The 27113-nt window shown below is 39.7% G+C and overlaps 1 protein-coding gene across 9 annotated transcripts in view; it reads left to right on the forward strand.

Moving 5' to 3' along the window:
- The first annotated feature begins 2308 nt into the window (after window positions 1–2308).
- myof.1 (myoferlin, gene 1) overlaps window positions 2309–27113 on the forward strand; it is an 83959-nt gene continuing 59154 nt past the window's right edge. For 8 of the 9 annotated variants that reach the window (XM_031904680.1, XM_031904683.1, XM_031904681.1 and 5 more), the window contains exons 1-3: window positions 2309–2547; window positions 15531–15586; window positions 18232–18323. In XM_031904680.1, the coding sequence (XP_031760540.1) occupies window positions 2460–2547; window positions 15531–15586; window positions 18232–18323 (236 nt within the window). In that variant the 5' untranslated portion in view covers window positions 2309–2459. Of the gene's footprint in view, window positions 2548–15526; window positions 15587–18231; window positions 18324–27113 lie in introns of all 9 variants that reach the window. The other variant, NM_001128651.1, reaches the window with a different exon arrangement.

A 27113-nucleotide genomic window follows, 5' to 3' on the forward strand; every position in this document is an offset into this window, starting at 1 on the left:
CACTAACATTTGTACCAGATGCTGATTAGCTCACAGCTGGGCAAAAATTACCTCCAACATGTAAGATGTGCAAGTCCCATGTTAATTACAGGGTGCCTTTTGCCCAAATTCACTGGTGTGCAAGAGAACAAGTAGGTGCAAGTGCTTTAGTGCATTACACAATGAATGCAGTTCCACACGCATTATTACATCTAGTGGTTGAGCCTACTCTTAGGAAATGAATCTAAGGCTGATGTCAGACATGGCGTATTCTCGGCAAGGGTTTTCGGCTTGCCGAGAATACGCCACGTCTGACATCAGCCTTATAGAATACTTGCTTGCAGTTAGTGTTATCTCTGATTTCCTTGCATTCAGGAGTTTTCATTAAAAAATATCTATCCATAATCTCTTTATAATTAGTTATGTTTGCAGATCTCAGCATGGCTCAGAAGGAACATATGAAGTAATTATTTTTATGCTTGCGTTGCACCCTAACTCTGAGCCACATTATTTGAATATGGCTCACGAGTAAAAAAAAAAAAAAAGTTTGGGGACCCCCTGATCTAAATGGTAAATGAAATTAATTCTCAAAAATTGTAGGTGTGGATCTTTATCGCCCTACTAACATGGGGTTAGATCCATCTTAGAATTTGAGGCTGCCTAGAGTTCAGCAGCCCCACACAAGGAATTTTAATTAAAGTCTCCTTACTTAAATTGCATGTTGGACTTTAGTTCAGATGCATGCTTTATACAGGTGTAGGATTCATTATCCGGAAACCTGTTATCCACAATGCTCAGTTACGGAAAGGCCATCTCCCATAGACTCCATTTTAAGCAAATAATTCCAATTTTTAAAAGTGATTGCTTTTTTTCTCTGTTAAGAGAATTAGGCTGCATGGATCCACATTGGAGGCAAAACAATCCTATTGCTTTTCTAATGTTAAATGATTTTTTTTTTAGCAGACTTAAGGTATGGAGATCCAAATTACAAAAAGATCTCTGACCCCGGATAACAGGTCTCATACCTGTACTGGTTTCTGTGTAGCATGTGCCTCAGTTTATCTTACTAAATCCTGTGTAATGGGTTTTTAACCCTTTCCATGCTTCTGGGTTCGGCTACAGTCTGCAGCATAGAAAGGATTAACGGGTTCATTAGGAAACATTTTATGTACAGTCTTTTTACTTTTCTTAACTACTGTGTTTATCTTCCCACAGCAGGAAACCTCACAGAATAGAACGACAGTTCAAAATAAATAGCAAAACAAACATATTGAAGTAAACCAGAAAGATGAACACACCTTAATAACATACTGGAGCAGGATTGTAAATACACCCTCTGGCAGTATAACTGAGAGCTACTGCAGATTGTGGTGTATCAGGAAGTTCCACCACGGCAGAGTGTTCTCTCCTGAAAGGGCTGCCATAAAGCACAACTGTCCCCAGCACCAGTGCAATATATCCTGCAAAGTACAACCGGAATCAATATATGCTTTACATAGGAGTCCTCTTTTATGGCAACCTACAGACACCATCCAAAAAGCTCTCCTGACCTTGGAAAAGGATATTTTAATCCTTTATACAGTAAATACATTCTGTTTTATACACAAATAGAGTTGCCATTTCACCCCTTTAAACCAACCACATACTGAATCCATATCCTGTGTGGCTAGCTAGCAATTAACTTAGTGGCATGCCGTAGACTGAACCGATTTATGTACAGCCATGCATCATGCCTCTAAATGAATTGCTAACTAGTGGATTCAGTATGTGGTTGGTATTAAAGGGGTGAGATGGCAACCCTATTTGTGTATAAAGGATTATAATATTATTTTCCAAGGTCAGGAGTGCTTTTTGCTGTAGCATTTAGTTAGCCCAGTAAAAGGGATAATTGCTGAATTTGATAATAATATAGAATTATTACTTGCTTTGTACCTATATCAATATAAAACAACTGTTATCTTATGAGCTGCCATAATGTAACAAAAGCCCTCTAATATCCCAGGAACCTTCTTGCTGCTGCGGTTGAGGGGGGAAAGAAATGCCTGTCTGCTTAACAATGAACTGCTAAACAGGCAAGAAGCCAAAGTATAAACATGTAATAGGAAAAGTACAGTCAGTCTGCGTCTTCTGTTTCAGCCACGTTAACCCCTTCAGTGCAACCCAGGACAGTCATATTTTTTTTTTTTCCTATACAAAAAAAAAGTCAGGCCAGGACCTGTTTTGCTATGTGGAAAGGCAGAGATCAGTTTACATTGCAGTTCTGCCTACTCCTTTCAGCAGTAATTACTCATAGATCCACCCAACTTTTTTTTCTCTTTAAAGTAACCACATTCCCATCTGTGTGTGCTTCCTCCACACTCATCAGTTCTGCATGTAAGTGCTCAGTGCCTGCCCCATTATTAGGACCACAGCCTGTCTCCAGCTGATATCTCTCTAGCTTTTTTTTACCTTAAGGGTTAGCCCACCCTAAATCTGCAAGAATGCTAAAAGTCATTGTGGAATCTGCAGCTAACATCCCTAAAACCAAGCTTGGGAAGCCAGACCCTATAGTAACTATCATCTTTAAAGGTAAGAGACCTACACAGAAGACTTCGGTACATTTATTCTTTTGAAAGTGCCCGGATTTTAAGAGATTGGTCTGAAGCAACAACAGAAACGAGTGTTTGCAACTCAAGCAGACACATTCTATTGCAACTGCAGACTGCGTGCTAACAATTTAGCAGCTGCAATAGTAGTTGCAGCTGCAAAAGTAGTTCTTAGTATAAAAGTCAGCCACCTACTACTCCAACATTATATCAGCTACTAAAGGTAACCTTGTGTAATGTAAATAAAAACATAGTTCAGTGCTACAGATAGCTAGGGTGTTTGTATTGTTGTTCCACTGTGGTTATACATAAGAATAGTTTTATTGCATTTCTTTTAATTATGTGCAAAATACACAACAGTTCTGTCTTTTAGCGGTTTGGCATCAGTGTATGGGACCTATTATGCAGAATACTCGGGACCTGGGGTTTTCTGGATAAGGGGTCTTTACACATTTGGATCTCCATACCTGCAAAAATCTACAAAAGTAATTTAAACAATAATTAAACCCACTAGGATTGTTTTACCTCCAATAAGGATTAATTATATCTTAGTTGGGATAAATTACAAGGCACTGTTTTATTATCACAGAGCAATATGAAATAATTTTTAAAATTTTGATTAAAATGGAGTCTATGGAAGATTTCCCTTCTGTAATTCGGAGCTTTCTGGATAACAGGTTTCCAGATAATGGATCCCATACCTGCGCAATTTTGTGACCTATTTTGCTTCCGAAGCTTCAACTGGTTTGTAGGGTACAGCATTGAAATAAACAGGTCTGGATTTGTTTTATTGTGTAATATTTCCCTACTGTATATGGAGTCTTGTAGGAAAGTCGCAGCGTATTTGTTGGGGAAACAATTCAATGAAGATCACAAGGAATATTACAGGCAATTCTAGAAAATGCAATCAGTGCAGCCTGAATGGCCGGGTAACCTTATAAAAAAGGGCACGAGGAGGGGGAATTTTTGCTTCTAATTAATGGTTCATGTGACTAATTTCCTGTAGGAATTTAGGAGAGGAAAGTTTTTGGCACAGTTTGGCTCCATAGGGCAAGTACGTACAGAGTTTTGCTTTCTATTCATGCTGCAGTGAGTTCCAGCACGATTAAATACATGTCTTTGGGAGCTGAATGTAGGGAATGTATCATTACTGGGCAACCTATAGCCCTCTGGCTGTTGTTTAACCAGTCCCCACACCCTCAATGGCATTTGGATGTTATTGGGATGCTGAGAATTTTAGTATAACAGCATCAGCTGAGGCACTGAGGCCTAACACAAGTGCACACCTATAATGGGGCAGTAACAGTGACCAAAGCATGATGCACAAACATGGATCAAGATATGATTATATCTGCCTGATATATAGCTTCTATGCGGCAACCAGAATACAGTAGATATAGCCCTTGGGTTTCACTATAGTTGGGCTCACTGCACCTCTACGCTAGGGCATACCATCTGTACATATCTATACAATACTACACAGTGGGTGTTTTTAGAAATAGAATACATTTGAGATACATTCCGATAGATTATCTGTTAAATGCAAGACCATATAACAGAAGGTAGTAACAGGCAATCATATTCACCTAGCCTGTGTTCATCTCCATAAATCACCTGGGTGACCTATAACTTAATTCTATTGCTGTGATTCATTTAACAGAATAAACTTTACTCTCCTCCTGCAGGACATGTTGGTTTGCCATTCAGCATTGCTTTATAAATGTAATAGATTATACTCTGTAAATCTGGCCATACACTCACTGATATAATCCTACAAAACAAGTTTTGTACAATTAATAAACTGGGTGAGTAACAATTTTTGTACAATGGCGCTCGGTTGTTTAGTTGATCAGACAGGTTAGAAAATTTCTGTCAGATAATGATAATATCTTTGCATCTATTGTGTATCTGTCAATATCCATGGGCGACCAACAATGTATTTCTGGGACATAACTTTCGTACGATTGTGGTCTGGCAACAATTAATGGCCAAGACATCTGGCATGAAAGTGTACAATCTATATCAGAACGTTCGTTGCAAGACAGCTAAAATCTGAACGTGTATGGCCAGCTTAAGACAAAGAAAGGGGTTTCTAAAATTAGGTATAAAGAATGTTGGTGAGCATGCCTATAGCTACTGTGTATATATTAATAGGTTTCAGCTTCTAAGGTTTGTCCTTTTTTTGTTTTTATTATTACCCACTGTTTATAAACCAAGAATATATTCCACAGCTCTGTAAAACAGAAGGATGTATAAGAAAAATGAGTAAACCTGGACATGCCAATCTCTTGCTTATATGTAAATAGTGTTTTTATTTTTCATGTGCTCACAAGGGCAGAGCCTTATGTAATAAAAAAAACAATCTCTGTACAGCATTGTATGTCGAACATATAGAAAGAATGATACCAATATCTACATCTAATGGCTTAGTGTAGCTGCACATGGGGATTTACAGCAGTGGCATATAGTGTACAGGGGTGCAGGTCAATTTGATGTGTATATAATTACCCAGATGGATGCATCACTGGGTATATAAACTTACCTATACTAAAACTAACTGTATCTGGCACCTTATGAGGCTACTGATCTTATGATGACTTTATTTCAGCACAATTAACTTTAGAACATATGTTTTAATTGTCTTACCAAACACTACTTTCCCCCCAAAAAACCAATACTGGCCTTTTAAGTTACCTTTCTACAATTTTAAAGGACAAGGAAAGTCTAAGTCACTTGGGGGTGCCAAAATGCTAGGCACCCCCAAGTGACTTAAAACGCTTACCTGGTGCCCCTGTTAGGAGAAAACTGCACCAGCCCAGGGTACCTCCAGCGAGCACTTCCTTCTTCCCTATTCACGCTGCAGCCAATTGTCCAGGACAAACGCATGCGCAGTAGAGCAAAATGCCGACTTCTCTATTCAAAGTTCGGCTTTTCACTCTACTGCGCATGCGATACAGGAAGGAGGAAGCAATCGCTGCTACCCCGGGCTGGTGCTGTTCTCTCCCAACAGGGGCACCAGCCCGGGGTAAAAGGTAAGCGATTTAAGTCACTTGGGGGTGCCTAACATTTTGGCACCCCCAAGTGACTTAGACTTTCCTTCCCCTTTAACTCTGGTTTAAGTATTATTACTGGCAATCATAAGTAATGCTAAAAAGAAAAATAAATACTATGATTAACATGTTGAAATAAAACATTATACCACTTTGACATACTTTTCTGTTGAATCACTAAGGTAACTCAGTGAAACACCTCTCTGCCCTTCTTAGTTTCCAACCCAGTTACTTCTGTTTATTCTACAGCATGATGGGCGCCTAGCTGTACTGGGACCTGTTATCTAGAGTGCTTGGTACCTGGGGGTTTCCGGATAAGGGATCTGTTCGCTATTTGGATCCCCATACCTTAAGTCTACTAAAAATAATTTAAACATTAAATAAACCCAATAGAAATGTTTTTCTTACAATAAGGATTAATTATATCTTGGTTGGATCAAGTACAAGGTACTGTTTAATTACATGGAAGAATTAAATCATTGTTAAAAATTAGATTTGCTTATAATGGAGCCTGTGGGAGTTGGCTTTCTGTAATTGGAACTTTCTGAAAAGAACTAAAATATAATTTGTATCGGGGAGTCAAACCTGAGCCTGTTCCAACCAACAATAATGCCAATAATTCTACTGGGTAAGTAATTCAGTAGAGTTCTAAGATACCTTGGTCAAAATGTTCACTCTGCGGTGACAATCCTTAGTGGTTGCTGCTCCAAGATTTTAACCTGTGAGAGAAGGAGCCATGCACATACAGAACTGTAGTCTTCGGAAATCCTGCCCAATATAGGGGTGATAGGTGCCCTTTACGATCTCCCAACCTCTCCTTTTGTCTTTCTTCTGCCTAATAATAGTAGCATAGTAACAGTAAAAACACATGCCAGGCATTGTGGGAATTAATCTTGGCTGAGAGGAAAGCTGATTTTTGCTGTCAGGAAAAACTGTACAAAGAATAGAAAATGGCAAGACAGATATTGCATTGAATACCAATACCATGTACAAATATTAATCCATCTCTAAAGCATTTGAAAGTTGCTAGGAATTACCTTTTCTCTCATTATTTTTTTAAATTGAGTAGAGTTCCCCTTTAAGTCAACCATGTGAATCAGGTCACTTGATAATGAGAGATTTTGCAAAAAAAATGGAATTTAGTAAATGTAATGAGACAACACCTACAGAAAAATCCTAAAGAATTTCACTGTATGCATTGCATTAAAACAATTTTACCATGTACTTGGCGTCCTTGACAGGTGTGACTTTTAAGGAGCCACCTACAGATAAAGATAGTTGCCTTCGTAAGCCAACTATAAGAAGATTACAAGATGATTAGCACAATATCCAGCTATAATAACATAACCATCAGGCAGTGCATTTGCCTCTGTGCCGGAGGAAGCTTGGTGTGTGCACAGGAGCAGGTATTGTTAGGGTGGCTATATTGAGGTATCTGTTGTGCTCACACAAAACAAGGCATGCACAACAGCTGATCCCTTTGCTTCTTCTCATATGGTGCACACTTAGGCCATTGTTTTCATGGAGGAAGTTCGGCTTAACTAGACCTGCCTGGCATTTGTTATCACCTTTTTATGTTAAGATGAGTTTTGTAGCTATTTACAATGAAGGTGTTTTCAGTTGATAAGCTTAAAACAGCAGTGTTATGTGTAGCACAAATCTGAACTTTTAAAGGAAACAATGAAATGGCAGATGCAAGACAAAACACCTGGAGCATGCCAATATGTTAGGCACCCCATTCCAAAATATTAACCTGCTACCCTGGGCTGGTGCACCTCTTCTATAAAAGTATGCTCTGGCCTGGGGTAATTGGCTAGGATGGCCATATATGTTCATTTCTAAGCTATTCATTGTTTGGGATTGGGTGGTTTCATGGATTGTACTGCACATCAACCCACTCATTCTTGTCAGGGAATAGCTAGGCAATAAAGTACCCTGTGCTGATGTATTTTTAATGGAAATCAGGGGGGATTGGTAAAGGGGGCTAAAAAAATAGCTGGTGTTTAATAAATATGTAAAGATAATAATCTGACTCTCGCTGTGGAAATACTGCTTCTAATTGACCTAAGGTATGACTTATACAGATGGGATCTTTCTTTTATTCACCTTTAAGCCACACCACACCCTAATAAATGCTCCTTTTTAGTCCACTCCCAGCCTTTAAACCGCAGAAACAAAATCCATGCAATGTACCCACAAGAACTAATACCATTAAGTTAGTCTGTTTGCAAGGTGGAGGTATCTGTATTCTCTGTCTCTGCTTATACCTGTGGTTCAGCTACTAAATTGAGCTGAAGCCTTAAAAAAAACAGACATTAACTCATTAATTATGTTTAAACTTTCATGATTGTGTAATACCTTTTTCTTATAAAAGAAAAACAATAGATAATGTACCCCAAAGAGCTTACTGTACACCCACAAATGTCAAGTTCTATGCACTTAAAAGTGAAAGTATATTTTTCAAAGATTAATTATTTTGAGTAAGGGCTCAATAATTCCCAGACAAAAATGATTAGCTACCTATAGAAACCCCATGTGACTTTATCTCCAGCCAGGGACAATGGAGTGTTATCTGTTTAGCAAGGACTAGGCCACAGATTTGAGTTAGGACTTATCAATATGGTCCAAGCATAGTGTTTTACTGAATATCTGAGCAAAAGCTCAAGTGTCAGAAATAAGGTGCAGCCAGATAGAGCGATAGAGAGATTGATGATCCCCCCAAAAAAGTGGTCAAGCATTTACTTGTAATAAAATCATAAAACTAAAATTAGTGGTAATGCAGCCATCGTATCAGCTATAATATGGGGGGAAAATCTTTATAAGACTGTTTAAAGTGTATCAGCAATATACCTCAGGTTGGTCTTTAAATAAACTCAGTATTTACACCTAGGCACAGCTAATAGTGTTCTTATTATGCCCTTAGCATAGGTCAATGGTTGTCAAACTTTTTCAGTTCAATCCCCCCTTCAAAATCCATACTTGGGCTTAGGTTCCAATTGAAGGCCCAGCATGGTTTCAAAAATGAAAATACACAATTGCCACAAATCTTACCATAACTGACCTTTTAAGCTGGACGTTCAGGTGTATTTATGAGATGGCCATTCTCCCTAACACTAACTGAACTTCAGGCAACACCCCCACCAGTGCTCTCAAAATATGCATGGAATATCATTAACATTACTGCCTTCTAGCTTTGGTGTCCTAAGTTTGACTCCAACCAGGGCACAATCTGCTTTAATGAAACCCATGTTCATAGGTTTCCTGGGAATTCTGCCCCCCCCCCCCCGACAAAAGATTCCAACAGTTGTTTTTGTTTGCAAAAATGTTGGTACTATATAAATAAAGGATGATAATAACTGAGATGTTTAGTAGTTTCTCTTACTGCAAGTTCCTCACACAGTCAGTCAGTGTAGGCTGTAATTTTGCATGTGTAGGGACCTATAGGGTTAACAGTCCCTATGGCGTTAAATCTCTACACTTCCTTATTTAACTATTACTGGGCAGATGCTTGTGTATCTGTTTTGCTATAAGAATGTTCTCTATTATTGGACTATATGCCTTATGACCAGTATCGTCTATGGCAGGGTATTTTCTGAAGTTTAGTAGCCTTGAAGAAGTAGCAGCTACCAGAAATTTCCTTCCATAGACAGTAGTGAGAATTGCCTTTAGAGACAATTATCAGTAAATGATCAACATTGTCTATTTTTGTAGCCCTGACAAGTAGCTGCTACTAGTAGCTCCGTGTGTCTTTACCCTTAGTTAGCAAGAGCAGCTTTCTGGCTCAAACAAGGAGAGAATAGCTGGGGTATTTTACTTTACAGGCTCTGCTGCCTTTGGGGCACATTTACTAACCCACGAATCCAAATTGAACGCTCGTAAGCGGCGGGCGAAACTTTCAGACTTAGCATGATTTTGGAAGCCTCCCATAGGACTCAATGGCACCCTGCAGCTCCAACCCGGCCCAAGGAAAGTCTCCCATAGGGCTCAATGGCACTCTGCAGCTCCAACCCGGCCCAAGGAAAGCCTCCCATAGGGCTCAATGGCACTCTGCAGCTCCAACCCGGCCCAAGGAAAGTCTCCCATAGGGCTCAATGGCACTCTGCAGCTCCAACCCGGCCCAAGGAAAGTCTCCCATAGGGCTCAATGGCACTCTGCAGCTCCAACCTGGCCCAAGGAAAGTCTCCCATAGGGCTCAATGGCACTCTGCAGCTCCAACCTGGCCCAAGGAAAGTCTCCCATAGGGCTCAATGGCACTCTGCAGCTCCAACCCGGCCCAAGGAAAGTCTCCCATAGGGCTCAATGGCACTCTGCAGCTCCAACCTGGCCCAAGGAAAGTCTCCCATAGGGCTCAATGGCACTCTGCAGCTCCAACCTGGCCCAAGGAAAGTCTCCCATAGGGCTCAATGGCACTCTGCAGCTCCAACCTGGCCCAAGGAAAGTCTCCCATAGGGCTCAATGGCACTCTGCAGCTCCAACCTGGCCCAAGGAAAGTCTCCCATAGGGCTCAATGGCACTCTGCAGCTCCAACCTGGCCCAAGGAAAGTCTCCCATAGGGCTCAATGGCACTCTGCAGCTCCAACCTGGCCCAAGGAAAGTCTCCCATAGGGCTCAATGGCACTCTGCAGCTCCAACCCGGCCCAAGGAAAGTCTCCCATAGGGCTCAATGGCACTCTGCAGCTCCAACCTGGCCCAAGGAAAGTCTCCCATAGGGCTCAATGGCACTCTGCAGCTCCAACCCGGCCCAAGGAAAGTCTCCCATAGGGCTCAATGGCACTCTGCAGCTCCAACCCGGCCCAAGGAAAGTCTCCCATAGGACTCAATGGCACTCTGCAGCTCCAACCTGGCCCAAGAAAAGTCACCATACTGAAGCTTGAATGAATCCAAATCTTTCGTACTCGGCGTGAAGGCTACGAAAAAGTTGCGACTTTTCGCGCAAGTTTTAAGGCTACGAAAAAATTGGCAGATTTTGCGCAACATTCGGAATGGCAACAAAAAAGTCGCGAAAATTTTCCGAAAAATCGCCAAATACCGATCATTACAAAAAAAACGCAATCGGACGCATTCGGCCCGTTCGTGAGTAAGTAAATGTGACCCTTAGTGTAGGGACTGCAGGACTGACAAGGGTATCAGGCATAGTCTTCTCCCTAAACCATTAAGGTGGAAACCCTAAGGATAAAGATTGCTTACCAACTACAGTCCATAGTGGTGCACTATTCTGATTCTGATGCACCTTGTACCTTTATTTGGCTGCCATTCCATCTGCATTGTGAGTACTGATTACCCTGCATTGCATTGCTATTGTCTTGGACAATAAAAGTTATTAGTTCCAGTTTGCTGGAAGCAAACTCCTGGCGTACTTCTTTTCTATCAAAAAAGAATAACACCCTTCATACATACTCTTCCACATAATGAAGGCCCATCCTTTGAAAAAGAATCCAATGTACCCCTTGCTCGTCTAACCTAACTAGCTGGATAAGTGATATTCTAGCAAAATGGGGTTACACATACATAATGCATGCAGAGGTGCCTAAGCAAGGGGAGAACTTTGCCTTAGGTGGCACTCTTTCTCGACTATGAGAGAGCAACTGCACACCTTACACTAGCAGGCCTATCCCTGTCCAAACATAGGAGTTGCTGTATAGGAATAGGTTTGGGTATGTTAAGAGAAAATAGAGTAAAAGTACAGAAAGAGCGGTGTCTATTTGGCTTTCATTTTGAAGCTTGAAAAGGAAAAAATGACCTACACAGTCTCTCACATAGAGGTGTGTCAGTGCATAATACAGGGTTGTTTTTCTTGTAAACAAAATTTTCACATAACAGTTCACCCTGGGAAATGATGTGCAAAATAGAATGAAATAGCTGAATTTCTGCATAGAGTATTTAAATATATTAAACAAATGGCTGTGCTTGCCTAGTCATACCTCTTTTTCCCTAGGCCTATTAAATGTGTACTACCAGACCCCTTATTGTCTAGCAGAGATCTCTAATATAAACCTATTTGTGTTTAATAAGTAGAATTGGTATAGCATTGCCACAAATTTGCTGGACTTGGGGGCTTTTGGGGATCTTTGTTCTGGGCCCACCAGGACATCTTATCTGTAAATTTACAGATCTAACAAGTGACTGCATGCTGTGTTTTAATTCTCACAAACTGCTGTTTCTAATGGAAATACATTGACTGTCAGATGTAGGCAAAACAATAAACCATATGAATTTATCTCATCAGATTTTACATTACAGCATGGAAGGTCAGATTTTGTAGAATCCCATAAGTTTTTGTGCTATTCTGTGCAGATGTGCTACAAGATTTTCTAGGTCAGATAAAGTATATATAACCCAAATAAAATTTAAGGGCAAATTTATGATTGCTTGAGCCTTTTGACATGAACAATTGTAAAGGAACCTCCACATGCGTAAAGGAAAACACAAGGTTTTCCCCACAACACAAGCATAAATTCTTTATCTAACACAGGGTTTCCATTTCAATTGCTTAAGCCAGTGTACTGGTAGTTCACTTTAAAATAAACTTTTAAGTTTATTTTGGTATACTGTAATGTACATTTGCCATTGCGCTGCTGCCTGGCTTGGAATTAACAGCTGGTTAGGAAACCAGAGTGGAAGTCAGAATGGAAGATACATAGTAGGGCCTAATTATAAGAAATATCAAATAAGAATAATGATAAATAAACGATAACTGAAAAGTCCCAAAGGACACATGGACGAGAGAAACATATAGGTGGAACCCGGATCTCGGTGAGAAGAAAAAAGAAGTACTCTAACAGGATCAATTTGACTTAATGATTGGTTATAACACCAGTTTTTTCCAACTGTTCCAATTTTATGGTTTTTACCTTCCATTCCCTAGCAAGCCAGGATCTGAAAAAAGCAAGATCCTGACTTGCTCACCCCCTATCTACCCCCTTCCCTTATCTCCTCACTCATCCCCTACCCCTTCCCTACCCCCCCTTCTATCCCCCACCTTAAAGAATGAAACACAACAAATATATATGGTTAACAAATGAACAGTTTATTGATGTACCAAATGTAAGTCTATATACTATCGCTGACACTGTTATATAACTATCATTCTCAATAAAAAAGTTAAAAAAAAAAAAAAGAATAATGATAAATATAAAGCCGTGCACTCAATCTGTTCTTTGGTTGCCAAGGTAGCAGTAAGCACAACAACCAAGTATAATTTTCAGTTGTAGGGCAGTATAATGAGCTAATGAAGGCCAACTGAAGTGTTGCTTAGAAAAGATCTATGCCACAACTTTCGTGTCTGTGATTTTTAGTAGCTTGTTTGCAGCAGGCAATTATCCAATGGTGCTTGCTATTGCAATTACATTAAAGGCGAAGGAAAGGTAAAAATCACTGGGGGTGATTCTCCAGCCCCGGGACAAAATGTAAGCAATTCTGGCACCCCCCCCCCAGTGAGGTTTCGTACAATATTGTTTTGTACAATTAATCGTGCGTGTATGGCCAGCTTTAGCCTTTCCTTCTTCTTTAAAGTGCCACTACTTGTTGCTTGGAAATATGGTATTCTGTGTCTTTAACTGAAAACTGAAGTTCCCAAACTACTAAAATATACCAAAGCACCCAAAATTGTAGTGACTGTCATTGCCTTTCCATATTCTAATTCCATAAAGGCAATCAGCCCAAGGTTGTTTCCTGCTTATCTAGAATTGAGTCAAAGGAATGCTGAGAGGGCTGCTTTTATTGTTACTGTATCTGAAGCCTGGAGCTTGGCATTTCCCAGGGACTTTAGAAGGGTGTTTTATATATGGATACAAAATAAATACTGAAATGAGACAATGACCCTCTTAGGGTTTAAGGGCAGTGCCAACAAGCGTTAGTGTAGAGTAGCTTGCAGATAGAAATGGACAGACTTCCATCTACTTAGTCGTCAAACTGACAGAGCAGACAGAAGCAAGTCCTTAGTTACTGTATTTATTGGGTGTGTATTTCCTATGAATTGAGTTACTGTTAGCACTCTACCTTATTTTTCTTCAGAACTATCCCAAAGGATATAAAGGATTATAAATTTTATGTCGCTGATAATCTGCACTTACAGCATCCAACATCCTGTGTGTATATTACACCTACACAGAAAGCTCTTGGTCACACTTGTTTGTAAACTGGGTGTTTATTGCTGACAGCTAGTTTATCAGTGAATACCAGTGAAATGGAGGGCCAAATACATTTGTAGGGATTTAATGATCAGTAGATATTTTAAAAATGTGTCATTCAGTGCTGTAATGTAATCCATCTTTTTCTATTGCTCCCAGAGGATCTAGTCTCATCTATGGTTCCATATGGCTGGTTTTTATAGAAATGTTCTAGTCCTTTGGTTCCCAAATTGTAAGCCCCTGGGGGCTCCTGGAGAAGTGTCGGGAGATTCCCTATTTGATCTCCAAGAGACCCTTATAAAAACAGCTTGAAGATTAGTTAGGGTGCTGACCTAGATATTCTTCAAACAATGGCTAAATATCTGGTACAGTGTACTTCAATGTTTCCTACATCCAAAAATGTTATAAAGGGGGCCCTAATAAAGGTTTAATGGGCCATAACATATTCTAAATGTGAATATCCTATGGGCCGGGCAATGCATATAGTTTAGCCTGGAGTTTGTTCTTCTAGTCCTGCAAAGTAATTTTTTCATTTTTTTTTTTTAAGTTTGTACAACTGTATTAAAGAACCACATTCATAGATTCCAATTAGCTGTCTTTGGTTATTGCCTGCTTGTTGCCAGAAGGAGGAAAAGGTGGATAATGATTATAGTCCTGTGATTTGTATTTCCTGAACAGCAACTCCTCGGGGCTGGGTTCAATTAGTATGATAGTAACAGGTCATTTTGGCAATCCAGCTGGAATACCTGGACATTATGCAAACCTGCACCACCAACAATATATTATATGCATGAGACCGAAAGTAACTGTATTGTGAAATTTTTGTCCTGTATATAATTATGTACTCACAGAGAACACAACAATGGGTACTGAGTGCATATAAAAGTGCTTGTGCCTTTACCAGTTACGTTGTGTTTGGGGGATTCCTTTCAGATACTGAATCATGCTGAAATTGAAGTGGACATGGTGCTTCTGGAGTATACTTTTTGTATAACTGAGATTTGCCAAAAAGCGCTTGGAAACTTTGGTGAAGATAAAGTGAGCCAAGTTGTGTTGCTTGTCTGTCTGCTTTTAATGTCTTACAGATGTTCCCTCTCCATTCCCCCCCCCCCCCTTTCTGTTCTACATAATGTTTCTGTTTCTTAAAACACTCACAAAGACTGCACATAATAATTTGGTAGAATATTGTTGCACAATGCGCAAATATGCAGGATCCCTATCCCAAAAAAACATCTAATAAGGCAACGAGTTGTTGAAGGCCATTGTTTAGAATATGCATACAGGCCTGGGAAGTTCTTTGTAGGAGTAGAAAGAGAGGAAATCAAGTCAGATGAGTCACCGCTTCCAAATGGGATTTGGCATGATCTTAGCTTTTATTTTATGTGTTTCCCTTCACCCCATGGTGTATGATGAGAAGTGAGACATCAGCTGCAGTCATTCTGTAGCCAACTGTTTCAGCTTGTTAGGGGTTAACGTGTGCTCATTTTATAATTGTCACATGTTCACTATACACATACAAAAGAGGAATTGTGTAAATTATATATTATACCCCTTTTAAGTAATAAGCAAGTAGTCTGATGTAACTGTACATCATTGCATATTTCCTAGAAAGTCCATACATTTTTAGTTAGGGTGTTTGCTTCTAGCTGTGTATTCGTATTATGACTACATATCGGAAGTATTGCACAGCAGTGTTTAACACAAAAAAAATAAAATGTTTTGCCAGTGGGGTGTTTCTCTTAATAAAGGGTAATGAAGTTTAATGCATTAATTTCTTTTGTATACAGGGGAGAAGAAGAAAACAAAGCCTGTGGACAATGAATTAAATCCAATATGGAATGAGGTAATGTTTTTATATGGTTCAATTTATTATAACATTTTCAGGGGAACTTAACTGTATGTCCTAATTGTAAGTAAGGCTTACTTTGGTTTTTCTTTGTTTACATTAAGGACTGTTGCTGAAGCCCCTTTTAGTGCTTTGGCATTTTTAGGCCCCCTATAAATTTATAATTGTTATAAATCATATGAATTATATGAACTGTCTTGCAAGGTAGATGACCAACTATAGGCAAATATGCACTGCTTTACACCGTTATGGCCAAACACTTGTTGAGCTCGATCAGGCCACTGGATATAAAGTGAAGTGAAGGAAAGCTGTGACTTGCTCATTTGTTGATCCACTATACACCATCAAATGAAATTTACAGTTTGCATAGATCAGATATGATTTCAGTAGAACCTCTGGATGGGCTGTTAAAACAGCAAAGAGAAAGTGACATACATGGCCAGGCTGTCAGACAATACTGCAGAAATTGGTCAATCTGCCCAACCAAATTTACATGTACAAAAGTTTTCACAAAGCTCCGGTATAATGAGTTTTTTCTTGCACACTATACAGTCAGAGCTGGATTTACGTTCTGGGCGCCCCGCCCCTCTCCCGGAGCGTGCATGCGCAAACGCGCACCCCCCCGCGTCGCTCGACTGCGCATACGCAAACTTTTCAACTCCCATACGGAGCAGTGGGGAGAGCTCCCCATTGCTCCGTGTGGGGGCAAAATTTCAAAATTTTGTTGGGGCAGCATGCCGCCCCTAAATTTCTGCCGCCCTAGGTCCGGGCCTTTGTGGCCTCTCCACAAATCCGGGCCTTTATACAGTGGGACAAAACAAATATTGTGATGGAACAGATCACAATTAAATGACACAAGGGAATAGGAGTAATACAAGATTGCTGCTTAATACTACAGAGGCATGGTGGATATGCTCTCTATAGTTTATTCAGATGCACATTTGTGACTTTTTGCATCTAGCACTATGGTTGTTGTTAGTAAATAGGACCTTCTGTCTGTAAGTATGTCTGCATTCATATTTTAGTGGGGGCCACTACATGCTTCCAGAGTTATTTTCTCTAAGCTTCATCAGAACAATGGCATCTATATTTAACAACAAGGCATTGCTGTCCTATTGTTATTCCTGCAGATTTGCTGAGCTAAGCAATAATTGCTTTAATTTATGCCCTGATTGCTTAGTTCTTATTATGTAAAGGAAATAAATACTTATAATGGTAATGTTTCCCTTTAAAAAAACTCATAGCTCTTAAAGTAACTTGCTTTTGAATTGTCATTGTCTTGCCCAACATACCCCCCCTCATATCCATTGTGACGTAACAACCCACTTCCCTGTTATTTTAGTCTAAGCAACATAATATTTGAACATCTCTCCTTTTCTAGAGTGACAAGGAAGTGATTAAAGCTGAGCTCATACTTACTAAATTCATTAAGCAGTAGGGGTGAAAATGAGGAAAGGAATATTTCTTTCTTCATTTCTAAATGGACATTGGCAGCTGTCACTCAGAGACTCTGCAAGAGACGTGTCAGACAAGTCTGAGATTAACACTCTAATGGCTATTTGTAATAAAAGTCATGAACAGAATAAAAAAGAAAAATAATAAGAATTTGCATTTTGCAATGTAATAAGTTCGCTACACAGTTTACTGCATTGTCCACACAATATCTTAACTAGAGGGAAGGAAACATTATTGGTTCAGAGGTGGCGGTAGCTCAAGGGCCCCCTGCTCCAATAGGCGCTGCCGCACTCAATGTGGAAAAGGAGGAAGGCAGCAGCACAGAGTGCACCCATATAGAAGTGCAATAGCGCAGTGACACAAGTACATTTAATGAATGAGGTTTTACATTTAACTGATTGCAGGGAAATTGCACTAGTTTTAAATGACCCTTACTGTCTGTACTGAGACAACTGCCCAGATTGCCTCTGAAGGGCATAAATAGCCCAGATTGGCCTGGTTATTATTTCTTCTTTTGTGTTCTTACTTCCATGTTAGGACAATGGCACAGGGGTGGATTTCAGACCATAGTAGGCCAAACATGTATGCCAAAATGCCCATAAATCGGCCTGCATAGAAAAAAACAAAAAGTAGCCTAAACCGTGAATATACAGGATAAAGTTTGTACCTAATCATGAATAATTAACCTTTTATAAATTGAAAGTTTTTAAAGGATACAAAAAGGCTTACTATGGGGCAATATGTATTACATTTAAAATTCATATAAAAGTTACCAACAGCAACTACAAAATATTGTACTCCAGTATTGAGCTGACTACTATTTCAAGTGTATGGATATTTTATCCTTCAGATTATGTTGTGAGCAAAGCATACTACCCTGTTTTACTGTGTAACCCCTAAAGCACTGTGTACCTTCCTGACACAAGTTTTACTGAGAATGTATTTACATCTGACTGCATAACACACATATAAAAGGAGTATCTGTGATTATATTATAAGGAGGCTCTTTTTAATGTGATCAGCACATCAGCTCATTTACACAGTCCAAGCAGTGACCAACTAATACTGTGTTCCAAATTATGCATACATGCTACTAATTGCATTTAAAGTCTTATGACGAGGGGCGGATATAAAGCCTTTCAGTGTTTCTCAGTATCTTCACAACACCCTCAATTTTGCTTTTTCAGCTGCTGGAATTTGATTTAAAAGGAATACCCCTGGACTACAGCGCATCGCTTGAAGTTATTGTCAAGGATTTCGAAACTATCGGAAAAGACAAGTATGTAATGATTTGTTTGTCATCTTTTTTTAACCTTTGTCCACTCACTTCAATCATTTTAGGAGATATAAATAAACCCAATGTTGTAAGCCATATTTTTTACAGAGCAGGACAGTTTACAGACAATGAGAGTAAAAAGTGTTCAGGCATTTATATGTAAATACTTGCAAGTATAAAAAACTACTACTGAATTACAGAAGCTGGATGCTAATTGCTGTATTACTATGATATATCCCTTGATATGAATGCAAACTAGGGGTGCAATAAATCCAGGATTCAATTCGGGATTCGGCCTTTTTCAGCAGGATTCGGATTCTGCAAGGAATTCTATAAGCCTATAATTGAATGTTTTGAGCTCAGTAGTGATTGCTGGGTTTTGCTTCATGTTTGGCCTTTACATGTGACGTACTCAGTGCATCCAGTGCAACAGTAACCAGATGAGATTCACCAGATATGGAGGGTGTTGTATAACTACACCTCCCACTGCCGCGTTTATGTGTAAAGTGCAATAATTAAACAGGTGGATGCCACCTGTGAACTAAATAACAGGTTTATTGATGCACAAAAACATAAAGAGGCAGGGTTCAGCGAATATACTCACAGACCATGAAGATTTATAGCATGGCACATGGTACAGATAATATAGTAAACCAGTTAGGCACCACTGTGGAAGGTCTAGGGAAAGTAGTTCTTTATCCTTAGGCTATCACCCTTATTGGACCGGATCCTAAACGGCCGATGACGGTTCACGGATTTACACTGACCTGCAACCTGTATCTAAACCGTGGTCCCTACAATAAGGCAACAGTGCCTGTAAAGGAGAACTAATCCTCTATCCTCCTGGATGGAGTCAGAAACTGCTCTTACTAAACAAGCTGTCTATCTCACGTGGTTACACATTCTATGACACAAGATAGTCTGCCCAGCTATTCCCGGGGTCCCTGCTCCCCGACTTCTCCAAGGGTGCTGGTCTCCCGTGAGGCCTAGACTTCTGGGCTGGTGTGGATCCCAGGTTTCACAGAGCATTCACACAGAACAAATGCTGCAGGCCAAGAAGGCAGAACCACCCCTATTCCTAACACTATATTAAAGTGTGGTAGGGTGTGGTCTAACCTTGGGCCAGTAACAGGGTATATGCTAATACCAAATATGATACATGGGTCTTCACCTAGTAACAGGAAAATTGTGGGGCTTATAGCCATAGGGGCACATTAACTCTATGGGTCCCTACACTACATTTATACATGACTGGGAGCTCCCACATTGTTTGTCTCAGGGAAGTTATAAGGGGTGTTTCAAAAGCTGCATCTTGCTCTGCCATATAGTTGCACTTGGTGCTGCAGCCTTCTGTTAGAAAAGCCCTGGAGCTATAAATGTATGGGCTGCATGACAAAGAATCCAAATGGCCAGCAGCCTGATTACACTGGTTTCTGTTTAGAGATTGGCAAAATCAGATGTAGTCGTGATAAGGTGAGGAGTGAGTCAAGGCAGGAGAACGCTGGGCCGGGGGCAGAGAATAGGGAGGAATGTGATGCAGGGGAAGAAGAACTTCACTTCCTTATATTATGAGCAGGTAAAAACATGAGGAAAAGCTCTCTGTAGGATAATTTGTATTAGCTGCAGTAATACACATTAACTCCTCAGTATACTGGTTTTGGTAGAAGAATCTCACTGTAGTTACTCTGCAGCATGGAAGTCAGCCTGGGCCCAAAACAGTCCACTGAAAAGATATGTCAGGCTGTGGCACTGAGCTGCCTATTTCACAATATTTTCATAAGTATAGTTACTTGATTCAGCCGCTGTAGTCAGAATCTGAACTCTAATTTTAATGTTTTTTTATTGTCTCTGATTTTATCCTTATATAAATGATTTCACGCAGAGCTTGCAGGCTAGCTATATATGTATTTGGACAACATTCCAGCTGCACCTGTTGTCATGACCTATAAATACAGCCATTTTAATTTGCCTTGTGTGCCTAGGGCAGAAGTAGTTCTACTGTGTTAATATTCCTCAGGGACAACCCAAAAGACAGTGTACAAACGAACCCCTTACATACCCCACTGAAAAAAAAAGGCGCCAAAACACAGTGACCGTAACCATAGCAACAGTTGTATACAAGTGACGTAGAGAAATAAACAAAACAGTGAGTAAAGGCATCAAATAAGTAAACGAGAAATGAAAATGAAAAATACCGATATCTTATCAGGATCGAAGTTCTGATTTTTAAATCAGAACTTTGGCTCTTCTAGTGCAGAGAGCATTTTTGTGTTCTCTGTACTAGCAATGCAGCACCCTGTCAACCCCTCTCTGGTGCAAAAGGCATCCCATTGGCCACCTCTCACAGATCTAGGGACCAGAATGCCCCTGTCTGTGGCCACTCAAAGAGCTTCTTATTGCCATCTGTGGGAAGTGATTGTTACTGAATGGGGTTAAATGTAATTGGAACCTTTCTTGTGCACGGTTTCCCTAAGTTTATATAGAACCTCACTAGTCAAATAAGAGCTGTGTGTGCAGACTGCACTATTTAGCTTTATATGGAGGGCTTATCTTTTGTACAAATAATAAAGAAAGGCAAATAATAGGTGGGGCCCATGACTCTAAGATACATGTGCATGGTCAAACCCCGCATCTGTAGGTGTGAATCATCTGTTCCAACCATGTGTCCCATGACAGGTTTATTATGTCTCTTTCCCATGATTCAGCTTTAACTAGTCATCATCAGAGGGGAAGTTAGCAAGTTTAAGGTCAAACTGAATGATAGTAGGCTGTTAACTTCAAATAAGGTTTGCAAAGCTTTGGATATGCATGGAAAGGCTAAACCTTTTAATTACCAGACAGTCCTAAACTATGTACCCAGGCTAGTTCTGATAGATTCGAAGTATATATACCATAGTTTGAGTATCAAACCATACCAAAACCAAACCAAAACTATACCAAACCAAGCATAAACCTAGAATATTCGTGGTATTACAGTACTATATATGTTTGAAATATACAATGCATCATTTGCATTATATTGTACACTAAGGTCACCCTAAATTTAGGTAAGACAAAACAAGACAAAAGATACCATGGGTTCATGTGGGACTGGGTCTAGATATTCTACAGGATTTGCTTCCAGGTTTTTGGCAAATGTGACTGCAGGAGATCACATTGATATTTGTCATAGGGATTTAATAGACCAACTGAACTAAGTAATAATAATACTTTGCCCCCCAAAGGATTGATATTAACATCATCTAGTATGTAAGATATTATGTAAGATATTATCAATATTATTCTTTATTTGAATAGTGCCAACATATTCTGCAGCACTTCACATACATTGTATATCATACACATCAGTCCCATCCCCAGTGTATTTGGCTAGTTTTATTATGAGCCAATTAAACTGCTTGTTGGTAGGTTAAATAGTTACATAGTTAATTTGGATTTAAAACAAAGACAATACTCCAACCTGTTTAACCTCTCATAATGGCACCCAGTGCATCCATGCACACACACTAGGTAAGTACAGAACTCAACAGGTCCTAATGTGACAATTTTATTTTTTTAGAGCCCAGTGATATTTATATAATGTATATATACATATATATGGGATCCGTAATACGGAAACCCATTATCGAGAAAGCTTTGAATTATTGGAAGGCCAATAATAAATAATGTAATAATAAAACAGTACTTTGTACTTGATCCTATGGGGTTTATGATTTCTAGTAGACTTAAGGTAAAATCCAAATTACGCAAAGATCCCTTATACAGAAAACCCCAGGTCCCAAACCTCTATGTATGTATATGTGTGTGTGAATTTTATCACTTAGTTCAGCTGCCTTCTTGTTTAGAATAGCTGTACATTGCTCGCCCGAGTGGATGGACTACAGACAGTAATGCAATAAGTTTTTATGGCATGTAAATACCAGTTTTTTTATGCATACCCTTAGGCAACTGAGACAGTAAAGCAAGTTCCAAAAAAAAGGCTTTATTTTATGCAAAGTTGTTTCCTTTGTGGGAAAGAAAATGTGCTAATACCATAAGGGTTTAGCTTTATCAGTGGCCTGCATATTTGTACACTCGTGTAATGGTGCCATAGAAACAGCAGAGGAAACACATTCCACGCCCTTTTGGTAGAGAAGGAATGTGAAGACGTTAGTCTGAATAACTCTCTAGTTTTACCTTAATCCAACCATGAAATGGACATGTACAGTTCTACTTTTAGAAACATAAAGGATAAGAAAGAGAAAAGGTTATTTGCCTCATTGTATGAAACACAGGGGCGTGGTATGCTACACATGGTTTTGTTATGTCTCTGGGGTTGGGTTGTATTTTATTTTTTTATCAGCCATGTCCTTGACATCTACGAGTGTAGCATTCTGGCAATTGATCCAGTTGGTGTGTGGATGCAATAGGTATGGCACTTGGGGCATTTTGTTTGCCAGTGTTTAGTACACCAAGGAACACTGGTCGATTGTAAGTCGCCCTTGGCGATTGTTCTCTGTCCGCTGTCCATGAGAAATGACTTATGGCAGTCCATAGAATTTTGGCACTGTAAAGGTGACCATCAGGGCTGCCATTGGAAACTTTGGGGTCCTCTAAAGTTATTTATATGGTGCCCCCCTGAACACAAGTGCACAGTGCCACGCCCCTTGTGTGCATTATAAACAGCTGATATCTATAATTAGTAGTTCACTCCTGCACCAAGACTGAGACCAAGAGAAGATGCTCAGTTTGTAAGACTATGAGTCCGCTTCCTGCTGATTGGCTCAGATCCACATTCCTAAGTGGGGGAGTGAGTTTTTAGCATTCTTGAGGGAGGGGGAGCAGGAGAGGGGAGAAGGAAGAGAGCTGCGTGTCTCTGGCACATGTATTACAGACACAACAAATCTTTTGACAGGGAACTCAGTGCAGCATTTCTGTGAGTGCTTATGGCTGATCAAGCTTAGTTTTTACTTAACTTTTACCTTCTTTCTCCTTTATGTTGTTTAATTCATTGGTGGTCAGTGGAGTTTGCCCCGTCTCCCCCTTCTCTGCATTATCTTGTATACAAGTTGCCTAAGTTTCTACTTAACCTTTTATGTAACCTTATACGTAACTTTAGTGCTGCTGCACAGCAGTACCCTCCTCCCCGGGATGGCAGCCCTGGTGGCCCGTGTATGCCAAAAATGGGCCAGGTGTTGCTCTGGCAGGTTTGATTTTGACCACTAGGGCCAAACAATCGAATCTCACCCACCTTAGGTGGGCATATTGGGAGCAGGCAATCTTGCCAAATGAGCGGTTGTTAATGTGTATGGTCACCTTAAAAAATTAAACAATGTTTCTATAGGGTTATGGGTTAGGGTTATGTTAAACTTACCCTAAACAAGCAGATTTTCAAGGACATTCTATTGAAAAATGTGACTCCCCTGCAACAAGAACATTAGTATACACTGAAGATGATGTTCAGATATGGGATCCCTTCTCTGGACTTCCCGTTATCCAGAAAGTATCCAGTGTATATGAATAAACATAAGTATGTAAATTTGTAAAATCTATAGCAGCAGGCATGACGTAAGCGTGTCTGCCTTTAACATATCAAGCACTGGAGTGAGTCAGACAACACCTGTTTCAGCAAAGTATTCCTGTTTATGAGCAGCCATTTTTATTGTTTGTTTAAATGTTTTTGTTTAGACTGGTTTTGCTCAAGTATGGTGTTGCCTAGGACATTTACATGCCTCTAGGAAGGGTTAGGTAGCCTTTAACAAAAATTAATTTAAAATATGCAGCTCAGCAAGAGTGGAAATTTTAAGGCTGGATAATACAACATATTCTGTACAATATAATGCTTCATTTAATTCATCCTAAGCCCCACATGCACAATATGCATAAGTATTTTCTGCTGATGCTGCAGCTCGTTCTATACCTAGAACTGTATAGTTTTACCATTTGGCATGTCTAGCAAGCAACTAAACTTGTCTTCGCCAAGATTAAAGTAGCCCCATGGCTTGATTCCCAATTGGCCCAACAAGCAGTTTACTGGGGATTCAGTGACCAGATAAGATAACCAATTGTAATAAAGGATTGGTAATAAAGGGAAAGTATACGACCTTTTCAAGATGAGTGCACAGATTCCTACAAGAACAAACAAACAAATGTTTCAGTGAGATAAAATAACATTTAATGGCTCAAAATTTAAACAAACAATTTACAAATAAATCAAACCATACTATACCAAACAATGGAAAGGTGCATCCCAGTGCCTCATGGTACCCACTCTCCTAATGTGTTTCGCAATGGGTGCTTCATCAGAGGAGGTGCGGCATATTTGTGTCACTTCCTTTTTATACCCCCAATATATCATTTACACAGTGTACAGGGTTAATACCAAGCCCTGTATTCAGCTCATATTATATCAGCCATTTAAGATATACAGAATCCTACTTCTGTTTATTTATTGAATATCAAGTATATTGCCCCTTAAAGGTAAGTGTTTTGGATGCCAACATCCAATATTCATAAATAGGAAGAATTATGGCACTGGATTTGCTGCATTTAACCTTTATACTTCTGAGGGACCTATAAATAGAGAAGTAATGTGGAAATCTGGGTTACTCAGCAACCATATGGCCAGACTGTGCATTCTTTTTCAGTACAGATGTTTTGTTCTTGATCTGCTTGAGGGTCTGAAATGAACTGGCAACAATGGACTGTGTTACACACTACATTGATATTCTTCTCCAGCTTAAAAATTTTATATAGCTTAGTACACCGAATTTTATCAGAACTATCTGATATAAAAGTCAATTTTTCTTACCAGTGATTTAGTCAGTAAGCTAAGCCCTTCCCCTTGAGCTACATGCGTAATTTCCTGTGTTTTAGCTCTGCTGAGTTTAGCTTAATTCCTTTCTTATTACACACAGAAAGCTAAGGATGTCTGCACATTAGCCCATTTAGCCTCGACATTAGTTCTCAGCAGGTTGGGTTTAGTTGCCATTATGCATACAAGGGACAATGGTGGTAGGTAGGAAGATTGTGCTTTCCTCTGGTTTAAAATGGGGAATAAACACCTGCGTTCAACAGCAGCCAAAATCATTGTTTTTTGCTGTAAAAAAAACTTCAGCTTGTAGAAGCTTTTGAAACATCAGAACTGGCACTTTTGATTTCAATCTGGAAACTGCTATTTAAAACAAGGGGAAGGGTTCAATTCAGGCCAAAAAAACATGCCAGCCAAAATGGTGAAATCTGCCCAGTATGCCATAGGTCTCATTATATACTCTCTGCAGTGTCATATGAGTTCAGTTTACAGTGGGAAACCATGAGCCTTTCAAAAAGCTTAATTTCATTCTCTTAACCAATAGAAGATACTTAAACACTTGAAAAACATAGGATAATAACAGACAAACAGACTCCTTCCTGGGCACCTGTTGAAGAGCAAATGTTTTTCACTTTAAAAATAAATTGAAAGATCCCAATTTCCTTTGTGTAGCTTTAAATACTGTTCCTGTTTCCTTTAAATAATGATTAAACAACTGCTTTTTGGAACCTGCCATGGGTTAAGGTTTAAGACGTGCAGTGCTGTTGGTTTAAGGCCCTCTGTTTTTAAAGCAGTCGAGATGACTTATAATGAAGGAATTTTGGCAGTTTCTCCTAATCTTGAGGCCCTTCGCCCTTGACCTTGTGCTGGCTTGGTGTTTGGGTTCTGTTCTCCAGTGTTGCAGTTATGCTTGCTTTCTTTGCTTTAACATTCAAATGGTTTAGGACTGTGTGCCATTTTGCTGCAAAGATCTGTTATTTATGTTTATAATCTGTGTTCTGGTTTGTTAGACTGGCTGCTTTCCATGATCTCATTCCAAAGAAAACTTTTCTTGCAGTAACACGTACTTGGCTTTAATTCAAAATGCAGATATCTTGCCAAGCCTTTTTATATTACTCTCACTTTTTCATCAATTCCTCTTGCAGACAATGTAAGTTCTACAGGGGGAGAACTGCAGAGATCCAAAAGTCCTTTGCTGACGGCAGCCAGTGTGTGTGCATAATATAGCTTTATAACCACACTTCAAACTGCCTAAGGGGCATTACCAGCTAGAATATGACCTACAGAGTCATGAATGGGATTCCTTGTCACATGGTCCCCACTGTTTCCTCTCCTTTTTGTGTGTACAAGGCTTTGTTGAAATATTGTTCCCTTTAAAAAGTTAGGAAGTCACCCAACAAACCCAACTGGTATAGGAAATCAACATACTTGTGATAACCTTTTAACTGTTTTATGGTATAAGTAGCTCTGAAACACCATGAGCACTTAAAGGAGACTTTACAGTTGCTAAATTGCCCAAGCGCAAATGCCAATAGCAACCAATCTGCCATTTATTTTAAAGTCCGTCAAAATTAGACCTCTTGGATGTGAAATTACACATGTGTTATCAGGTAATATCTCCAGCAGTATAATGATTTGGGGGTTATCTATTCCTAAAATGTTATTGCTATAGTTATCAAGATACAGGTGTTAAACTTGTTATTCAGAATGCTCGGGACCTGGGGTTCTCCAATAAGGGATCTTTCTGTAATTTGGATCTCTTGGCCCTGGGGCCAAACAATTGACTTATAACGACTGGTATAGGCAAAGTCTGTTCAGGGACCACATCAACGAGCCGATGCAGTCCCCAATCCGACTAAATTTTTTAACCTGCCCAATCGATATCTGGCCGATTTCAGGCCAGATATCAGTTGGGCAGGCCCATTGTTGGTGCCCCTACACGGCCCGATTAGCTGCCGAATTTGTCTAAGGGACTGATATCGGCAGCTAGAATCGGCCTGTGT

This window comes from Xenopus tropicalis, chromosome 7 (genome assembly GCF_000004195.4).
Source record: "Xenopus tropicalis strain Nigerian chromosome 7, UCB_Xtro_10.0, whole genome shotgun sequence".
NCBI classification, from domain to species: Eukaryota; Metazoa; Chordata; class Amphibia; order Anura; family Pipidae; genus Xenopus; species Xenopus tropicalis.